The sequence below is a fragment of the Pantherophis guttatus genome, chromosome 2 (assembly GCF_059756535.1).
Source record: "Pantherophis guttatus breed Tessera chromosome 2, ASM5975653v1, whole genome shotgun sequence".
Lineage (NCBI taxonomy): Eukaryota > Metazoa > Chordata > Lepidosauria > Squamata > Colubridae > Pantherophis > Pantherophis guttatus.
Window position 1 is genome coordinate 256,350,207 of NC_142064.1, and position 10,743 is coordinate 256,360,949.

The window sequence follows — 10,743 nt, forward strand, 5'->3', positions numbered from 1 at the left end:
GAGTTTATAAAACTTATGCCAGACCAGTCTTAGAGTATTTTTCAACTGTTTGGAATCCCCACCATATATCTGACATCAGTACAATTGAGCGGGTTCAGAATTACTTCACGAGAAAAGTCTTGGACTCTTCTGTACACAAAAGGATTCCCTATGCTACTAGGCTCTAAATTCTTGGTTTGGATAACTTAGAACTGTGTCGCTTGCGGTCAGGCCTAGGTATTGAATACAAAATTATACGTAATAATGTTTTACCTGTAAATGACTTTTTCTGTTTTAATCGCAATCATATGTGTGCGAACAACCACTTTAAACTCCATGTAAATCATTCTAAGCTTGACTGTAAAAATATGATTTCTGTAATAGAGTTGTCAAAGTCCGGAATGCTCCACCTGATTCAGTTGTCTCAGTTATAAATTTTCACAATTTCAGTCACAAATTGACTTCCGTGGACCTTACTTCATACTTAAGTGGTCAGTAGAGGGAGCGTGCATAAGTGCACTAATGTGCCTATTGTCCAGGGGTAAAATTAAGCAGGTTCTGACAGATTCTGGAGAACTGGTACTGGAAATTTTGAGTAGTTCGGAGAACTGGCAAATACCACCTCTGGTTGGCCTCAGAGTGGGGTGGGAATGGGGATTTTGCAATATCCTTCCCCTGTAGTGGGGTGGGAATGGAGATTTTGCCGTATCCTTTCCCTGCTACACCCACCAAGCCATGCCCACCAAGCCATGCCCACAGAACCACTAGTAAAAAAATATGAATTTCACAGCTGCTATCATCCCTGTCACTGTATTTTTATTCTCTTATTCCTGTTCTCATTTTTCTTTGACAAATTCTAAGAAAGAAATAAATCAATCAATCTTCAGTTTGGATTTTCATGAAAGCATTTCATATTTACTGTAGCTTTATATCTATATAGTGCAATGCCAAAAAGATAATCAACTTCTCATTATTTAGGTTAGGGTTCCGACGGATGCCTTTTTTAAATCATGAGCCTTGAGCCAAGCTTCAAAAGAAATCCAGTTATTTATTAGGAGCTTCATGTCAGCATGTTCCCAACTGAAGCCAACTCTGACCCCACATAATTTACGCCCAAATCATGACCCTGTTTCCTCCCTCGTCCCAGGGTGTATCATCAATCACATTCACCAATGGAGCAATTTCATGAGTTGTAGAGATCACTCCTCTCCAACTGCTGTGGTAATCCTGGGATACAGCCTTGAGAGAGATACGTCTGGAATGTGCATCTGTTTTTGGCTGCCATGCTGTTTTGTTGGTTTCCCATTCCCCTGGCCTATGGCAACTCAGGAGCAGGGATGCTTTGCGAGTTGACATTTCAATTAAATTATTCAATTTATTTGAACTTTGCAACTGATAGACATTTTTGAATTTTTTATGAAAAGAACAGTCCCATTGAGATTACTAGGAGCTTCTTGCAAAAAAATATATATATCAGAGATAGATAGCAAGCTTATTATGTCAGAATCAAAGGAATCCTATCAAAATCTACAAGAACTGATTCTGCCTATCATTTTCTCCACATTATGACTTGGGAAGAAAAAATGAGGAAAATTATTCATATAGTTCATTAGCCAGGTAAGGAAAATGGTTACAATAGTAAGAAACCTCTAAACCTTCTTCTACTCAAAAAGAAAGTGTGAAGGTTTCTTACTATTGTACATGTTTCAATCTGCTTATAATAAACTTTTTGCAAAACCAAAGCATTTATTTTATTTACTTACGTATTTGCAAAGCTAATATATCTCTCATATCAATTCACAACAATCCATAAAATGTAATTAAAATCATACCACTCAGTTGTGAACTAAATCATATCCTTGATGAATATACAGTAGAGGTAACTAATAGATTTAAGGAATTAGATCTGATAGACAGAGTGCCTGAAGAACTATGACAGGAGGTACACAACATTGTACAAGAGGTAGCAACTAAAACCATCCCAAAGAAACAGAAAGGCAAGAATGGAAAATGGCTGTCAGAAGAAGTTTTGTAAATAGCTGAGGAAAGAAGGGAAGCGAAAGGCAAGGGAGAAAGAGAAAGATACATCCAATTGAATGCAGAATTCCAGAGAATAGCTAGAAGAGATAAGAGTGCCTTCTTAAATGAACAGTGCAAAGAAATAGATGAAAAAAAAAAAAAGAATCGGGAGGGCCAGAGATCTCTTCAAGAAAATTGGAGATATGAAGGAAACGTTTCCTGCAAAGATGGACATGATAAAGAACCAAAATGGCAGGGACCTAACAGAGGCAGAAGAGATTAAGAAGAGGTGGCAAAATTACACAGAAGAACTATACAAGATCCTTTTCTTCCCATTCCTCAGGAATGCTAATAAGGGATGCTACCAAGTGTACATATATAGGTTGTGATCATATGATATGATTTCTTCCTGTTATATCACCCAGGAGAGGACTAACAGTTGGGATTCAAGTGCTAGATTAGCAAGTGGTATTACCTATCTGAAGATGAATATCTCTTTAGCAAGCCTTCCTTAGACCTAGAGATTTGCTGCAAAATATTCATGGCTTCCATAAGGAAGGCTGAGCACAAAAGAATTGAGGCCTTTGAACTATTGTGCTGGAGAAGACTCCTGAGAGTCTCTTGAACTGCAAGGTGATCAAACTGGTCAGTCCTAGAAGAGATCAACCCTGACTGCTCTTTAGAAGGCCAAATCCTGAAGATGAAACTCAAATGCTTTGGCCACCGAATGAGAAGGAAGGACTCACTGGAGAAGAGCCTAATGCAGGGAACGATTGAGGGCAAAAGAAGAAGGGGACTACAGAGAATGAGGTGGCTGGATGGAGTCACTGAAGCAGTCAGTGTGAGCTTAAATGGTCTCTGGGGGATGGTAGAGGACAGAAAGGCCTGGAGTAATGCTGTCCATGGTGGTGATGGGTCAGACACAATTTCGTGACTAACAACAACATTCATGCCTTTAGAGTTATTGTCCTATATTCTACAGTCAACTACAGTTAATGGGATTCTTCTGCAACTAAACATTAATCTCCATCCTAGCCCAATGCTTGGGGCTTGGAATCTGTATCTTCCCAGTCCTCAAGAATGCTAATAAGGGATGCTACCAAGTGTAGGAATACCAAGTACTATGGTTTTCCCAGTTGCTAGGTGTGGCTGTGAAAGTTGGACCATAAGGAAGGCTGAGTGACAAAGAATGGAGGTCTTTGAACTATGGTGCTGGAGAAGACTCCTGTGAGTCCCTAAGACTGCAAGGCGAACAAACAAGTCAGTCCTAGAGGAGATCAACCCTGACTGCTCTTTAGAAGGCCAGATCCTGAAGATGTAACTCAAATACTTTGGCCACCTAATTAGAAGGAAGGATTCACTGGAGAAGAGCCTAATGCTGGGAACGATTGAGGGCAAAAGAAGAATGGGAGGACAGAGAATGAGGTTGCTGGATGGAGTCACTGAAGAAGTTGGCATGAGCTTAAGTGGACTCTGGGGGATGGTAGAGGACAGGAAGGCCTGGAGGAACATTGTCCATGGGGTCGCAATGGGCTGGACACAACTTCGCAGCAACAACATTCATGGCTTTAGAGTTATTGTCCTATATTGTACAGTTAACTACAGTTAATGTGATTCCTCTGTGACTAAACATTAACTTATCACATAAAGCCTATCCCCTCCTTGAATTTGGTTTTTAAAAAGTATCCTTTTATTTAAACCAAAAGGAACAGGAAAGCCACAAAAGTGGCAAAAGTGTTAAAGGGTGGAAAGAAAGAGCAGAGACGGTGGTAGGAATTATAGAGTAAATGAAAGGAAGGGGAAGAAACAGTAGGGAGAAAATACCAGAGATCTCACTCTGTTCTAAGGTATCATTCAATCACTTTATTGGGAGTTACTGTTTAAATATTGTTAATAAATAAATAAAATAGATATGAATAAATAAGTTGCTGACTCTCCACAGTCCCAAGGTATTCATTTTAAAAGCAGGCAGAACCCCATCGAGGCAAGATTCATTGTGGGACAGTGTTGGCAGTGCCCAGTGTTGCCCAGGCTTAAACTTGTGGAAGAATTTAAAAAGAAACTTTGCAAACTCAGGTTTTAAAAAATCATCAGGTTCCCCAGGAGCCTTTCCTCTAAAGCAAATTGGGAAGAGCAATAATGACTTGACTTTCTCAAGGTGAGGAATAGGGGAAAGGAAATCATTCCTAGAAGAGTCATTGGAGGTATGTGGTTGGAGAAGATGGCACAGCAACATAACGATTTTAAACCTGGACTATTCCTGTTGTGTATTCTACCAGAAGCTTATAGCAAAGAAAATGTATACTAGATTATTCATGTAATAACTGCAGCTAGAATTGTTTTTGCACAAAATTGGAAAAGTGAAGAGATCTCTACGGATGAAAATATGAGTAAGAAAATATTAGAATGTACAGAAATGAATAGATAAACACTTGCAATCAAAAGAAAGGAAGAATCTGATTATTACAATATATGGGAGTTATTCTATCAATGATTAGAGAATAAATATGAAATTAAGAAGAGAAATGTTATAATAATAGGTATGTTAAATATTAGTAGTAATATAAGAATAGATACAAATAATGAATATGGTGGTAAATTTTAATTGTCATGACACAAAAATATGTACTCTGATGACACACTGTTTACTGAAAGAGGGAATGTTTGTATTAAAAGAAAATAAAAATTTAAATATGTATGTATGTATGTATGTATGTATGTATGTATGTATGTATGTATGTATGTATAAAGAAAAGACATTGGAGCAGGTAAAATCAATCACCAGAATCCTTGGACGAGTTGACAATTACCTTTTCAGTTGGTGGGTTGGAGGCTCGGAGAATGAAAATTGGTACAATCGAGCTCCAATTCCAGACATTATTCCCGTAATCCAGTAGTCTCCTGGCTTGTAGTAATGGAACCACTCCTTTTCTTCTATGATCACCTTAAATGGACATTTCATCAGTGTACTGGCACAGGGAATTTGAGACAGAAACTGAAGCAGAAAAAGCTGTATATGCAGCAGCAGCAACATTTGACATCCACTATACTGCAGGAAATCCTTCCTAAAGTTCTTTCTTCAGCACAGAGCTAAATCTCAGAGATCACAAAAACACCACAACTACAGTGAAGAAGGTCCAGTTTGCCCCCAGATTTGGAAGAGTTATCTGCAATTTCAGACTGCTAGAGTATTTGCCCAGCTTTACCCCAAACTCTGATCTCATCACAGGAGGATGTTACAAATCAGATTATCACATGCTGTCTATCCCATTTGTTATCACATTGATTGGCAACTAATTGTGGTGGTGGAAATCCCATAAACCTTGTTCAAAGGAGAATAAATAATCATGATTTTAATAATTAGAAGGGGAATTGGGAACGAGCCTTGGCCATAAAAGTGTGCCGTTGGAGAAAAGAGTTTTGTTTGACTCAGGAGAATAATCCTAATTTGAGAGTTGAGAAAGGAACAATTCAGGGAAGTTTGATTGTATGTGAATAAAAATACATTGCAATTGCTTTGCTTTTCCAATGCTTTCTCAATATTGAAAGAGAGATAGTGTAGAAGGTAAAGGTAATGGCATTGAGAGACCATTACCAAGACAAGGTCAGATAAAAGTAGTACTGATTTATATGATATAGCTTTCCTAATCTGTAATACACTGAAGAGCTGACTGACAAAAAGACAAAGACAAAGAAAAGACACATGCACAAAAACAAATTTATATATTTATAGTAAAGGTTTAGGTGGGTATAGGTAAAGATTTCCCCTGTCAGTCATGACCAACCCAAGGGGTGGTACTCATCTTTCATTCACAAATGAAGAGCCTTTATCTGAAGATGCTTCCATGGTCATGTGGCTGGCATGACTATGCACTGAAGATGCATGGAACATTGTTACTTTCCCACTGAAGTGGTACCTATTTATCTTCTTGCATTTACATGCTTTTGAATTGTTAGGTTGGCAGGACACACACACAGATACACAGACACTATATGTACAGTATATAGAAATGAAAATGGACATGGATAAAAAACAAGAACCAATTTTAATTCTCATAAGCACATCTTCATTGTTTTTACTGGAATTTGGGGGAGGGTTTCCTGGAATTCTGACATTATTATTTTTTTTTACCTTTTAAACCATTTAAAAGCATTTTACATTTTAAAGCATCTTTTTACTACTTATTGGCCTGAATAGGTAGTTAAAAAAATTCTTTTAAAAGATAAAAAAAAAAGGCTCCGACCATCACAGCTGAGGTGAGCGATCATCAGAGCCTGGTTTTTTTAACCTTTTAAAGTATTTTTTTTTACTACCTATTTGGGCTAATAGGTAGTAAAAAAATGCATTTAAAAGATAAAAAAAAATAATGAGACTATAATTTGTCTCATTAATTTATTCAAAGGAATGCAGAAAAAAATTAAAGTTGCTCCAATGTTCATGTTGATATTTTATCTATTCTTAATATGTAGAATGTTATCTGTCTTTCTGTTTTTCTCTTTCTTGATCTCCCCCATCTATCTATCTATCTATCTATCTATCTATCTATCTATCTATCTATCTATCTATCTATCTATCTATCTCATTTATCTATCTTCGAGTGATCTTACATTATTCAGCCAGAAGAAATCAATCAAATATATATTTGAAATTAACTATTTTTTATAATAAAGTCAGAATATCACCCCAGAAAGTAACATATAACTCCAGGACACCAACCTATATAGTAATAAAAATGCACTTCATCATTAGACATAATTTTTAATTTAATCTAAAACCATATCAGAACATCTGTGGTAACAGTTTCAGAAATTTTATTAATGTCATAATATGAATTCAGATTAGGACAATTAAAAGATATGATTATTTCAAATAGTTTGAGTTGTTTTAGCAACTTTACTACTCAATTATTATAATTCAAAATTCACATGGAATGAAGAAAGATAAGCGACAAGACATAAAACATTACTTCAAAGTATGTGATTTTATGCTGCATGTAAACTGTAGAAAAATAAACACCAACACAAGGAGACTTAATGATTTTTTATCATCAGATGTTCTTTGGTGTTCATGTCAGGTCTGAGGATAATAATGTAGCATTTGGGGATAAAGATGCAGCCCAGTAAACCCAGGCCAGAGGCCAGGATGGAGAAGATCTGCACGGCTACCATGTATTTCCCCTTGGTGCTCAGGTATGTGGGAACAAAGGAGATCCAAACGCTACAAAAAACCAACATGCTGAAGGTGATCAGTTTGGCTTCATTAAAGGCGCCTGGCAGATTTCGAGCCAGAAATGCCACCAAGAAACAGATGGCAGCCAAAAAACCCATGTAGCCAAGAGCAGAGTAGAACATGGTGACAGAGCCTTCATTGCACTGCAGCAGGATGTGTTCTGGTTGGGAATGAAAGTCAGAATCTGGGAATGGGGGAAAGACTCCCAGCCACATCATACAGAGGCCTACTTGAATACCAGAGCAGGATAAAACAATAGAGTTGGCCAGACTCTTCCCCAGCCATTTCCTCATGCTGCTGCCTGGCTTTGTGGCCAGAAAGGCCACCACCACCATGACAGTCTTGGCCAGCAAGGAAGACACAGCAACTGAGAAAACAACACTGAAAATGGTTTGTCGAAGGAGACAGGTCATTTTCACAGGGCGACCGATGAATAGAAGGGAGGTCAAGAAAGAAAGCAGGAGCGAAACCAGGAGGATGTAGGTGAGTTCACAGTTGTTGGCTTTGACTATGGGAGTGTCTCGGTATTTCATGAAGATTCCCAGAATAAAGGCGGTGGTTAGGGACAAAGTGATGGCAAAGAAAGCCAGGATGAGTCCCAACAATTCTTGATAGGATAAGAAGCTTATATTTTTGGGGACACACTGATCTCGCTTCTTATTGGAATACTGGTCATCTGGACACTTTTCACAATGGGCTGCATCTGAGAAAAAAAATGGTTATCATGAATCTGTTTCTGCAGCTGTAGGAGCATGAAAACTGTATAGGAAATCAATTACTTCATTTTAAAGGAATAATATAATGTCTCAAAACTTCTTTCCTAAAACAAAGCAAAAAAGTAAGAACTCAATAGAAATCAGCAACCTTTCATTATTTATTTTAATGCTCACATCATCAACCAAATTTGGCAATAGTGTCCAACCTTTGAAGTTTGTGGATGCTTTCAAGAAATTTAATGTTTTTCTTGCTCCTTTATCAAACACCCCCTAAAAAACAAGATAGAATATTGATTGTATCTTGGTTTTGTTTTGTTTGTTTGTTTGTTTGTTTGGTTGGTTGGTTGGTTATTTTTGGAGCCACCTACTGTACCTTCTTGCCCAGAGAACGTTCCTTCCATACACAGAGAACAGTCATAGCAGCAAACTGGGGCTTCCTCTCTCACAAGCTTGGCATAACCTGGGGAGCAACTTTCTGTACATCTTGAATAAGGCACCATCTAAACATAAACAGAAAGATTAGTCAGGGCAATGTATGAATTAGAAGGATTTAGTGAACTCAACTGGCTTCCGGAAGCTCAAGAGCACATTGAGCAAAATCGGTCAAGAAGTAGTGGCATAAACTTTAATTACTCTACATGCAAGGGACAAATGAAAGGTCATTCTCTTTCTCTATTAGTCTCCATTGTAGATCCCAAAACAGACTCATTGCCTTATTACTTTTTCCAAAGGAAAGTAGTTCCATTGCAAAAGGTGTTTCTCCTTAGGGCATGTATGACAATGCTATAACTTACCATATTTTTCGGAGTATAAGATGCACTCCCCGCCCCCAAAAGAGGGTGAAAATTTGAATGTGTCTTATACACCAAATGTAGCCAAAAACTTGAGGCACGGAGCAGAAAGGAAAACACAAGCAGAGGAGAGGAGTTTCAGTTTCAGAGATCAGCACAGCATGCAGCTTTAGAATAATTGACCTAAGCTATGCCCAGGCTCCTTCCTTGTTGCTCACACAGCAAATACTCTTTCAGTTTCCAAACAGCCCTCAACTCTCTCACACACTGATAGGACGCTAGCTAGATGAATACTGATGGATGCTGGTAAGCAGAGACAGATTTTTTTTTTCTTATTTCCCCCCCGCAAAACTAAGGTGTGCCTTATACTCCGGAGCATCTTATACTCCGAAAAATATGGTATATATTTTTTTCTCCATCTTTGCTTTCTCAGGAAACCTCCAACATCTAGCTTTCTCTAGTGTCCATATCTTTCTCTCCTACTTCTGATCATTGTATCATCATAAATGACTTTTTTAGCTGCCCACATTTCCCTCACCACATTCTTAGTGATATCTTTCTCTTATGCAATTCAGTGGGCTTAACTTTCATATTCTGATAATGTGATGTGATGTACTATAAATTATGGCAACATATCCCAGTTTAATAATGTAGATTGCAAATCCCGCAGTACAATGCAGTAGATTCCAGTGTGTGATAGATTATTATAAAACCTCTAAAGTAAAATGATATCTAATGAATTAATGAGACTTTAAGTTCTCTTATTTGGAAGTTATCTCAATTGGCCTCAATAAGAATTATTTCTGAACAGATGGAGATAAATAGAAGAGCAAAATCCAAGCAGCCTCAACTACTTTGTTAAATAAAGTTGGCCATTGGATGGCACTTTGATTGACAGAAATCTTGACTTCCGAGGAGGCTTGTCTTTCTACATTCCCAATTTTCATCCCCGCATGTGATTTGTTAAAAACTGATGTCCACTGCATGATATCAAAGTCACTAACAGGAACTCCATTTTCATCAAAAGAAATCCCATCATTGGAAATATTGTGATGTTGGAAGTTTCTCAGGAACCTATGAAGCTGCAGAAACATAAAAAGAAAACATTCCAATTTGAGCCTTTATTCAATGTTATTCCGGATTGGAGGTACTCTGAATAATTCAACCTCTTCAAATCGCCACTACATTCTGAAACAGATTGATTCAGCATTTCATGAGAAGCTTCTTTCAGTCATTCTCCAGGAATTTACAGCTCTTTTTCAAATATTTATAGAATAGAATAGAAAGAGTAGAGTAGAGTAGAGTAGAGTAGAGTAGAGTAGAGTAGAGTAGAGTAGAGTAGAGTAGAGTAGAGTAGAGTAGAGTAAAACAGAATAACAGTTGAAAGGGACTTTGGAGGTCTTCTAGTCCAACCACCTGCTTAGACAGGAAATCCTACACCACTTCAGAGAAATGGCATTACAACATCTTCTTAAAAACGTCCAGTGTTGGAGCACTCACAACTTGTGGAGGCGGGTTGTTCCATTGATTAATTATTCTGTCAGGAAATTTCTCCTTTGTTCTAGGTTGCATCTCTCCTTGATTAGTTTCCACCCATTTCTTCTTGTCCTGCCCTCAGATATTTTGGAGAATAGCTTGACTCCCTCTTCTTTGTGGCGGCCCCTGAGATATTGGAACAATGCTATCATCTCTCCCCCAGTCCTTGTTTTCTTTTTTTTTTTTTAAATAGTTTTTATTGAATATAAATATTAAAAAAGACATACATAACATATACACAACAAACATTTATACAACATATACACAAAAAGAGTGTAATTTCTTCTTAAGCATTTTTTCAGAGTGACGTTCTACAATTCTACTTATAATATATTCCTTCACCTCTCTTTAATCTAATAATATTTTTATTACATATATATGTATCAATCGGTAATATATCCCCTATATTTTTTGTATATTTCTATTTTTTAACCAATTATACCAATTATTCCATATTTTATAATAGTCTGAT

The 10,743-nt window shown here is 37.3% G+C and overlaps 1 protein-coding gene across 1 annotated transcript; it reads right to left on the reverse strand.

The window, feature by feature from the left end:
* Nucleotides 1-6,692: 6,692 nt before the first annotated feature.
* LOC117656926 (vomeronasal type-2 receptor 26-like) lies at nt 6,693-8,099 on the reverse strand. Its single transcript, XM_087885187.1, has 2 exons — nt 8,093-8,099; nt 6,693-7,931 (listed from the first exon to the last, which is right to left on the reverse strand). Exons 1-2 carry the CDS (start codon nt 8,097-8,099, stop codon nt 7,030-7,032), a joined length of 909 nt encoding a protein of 302 aa, XP_087741313.1. The 3' UTR covers nt 6,693-7,029.
* Between the last annotated feature and the right edge of the window lie 2,644 nt (nt 8,100-10,743).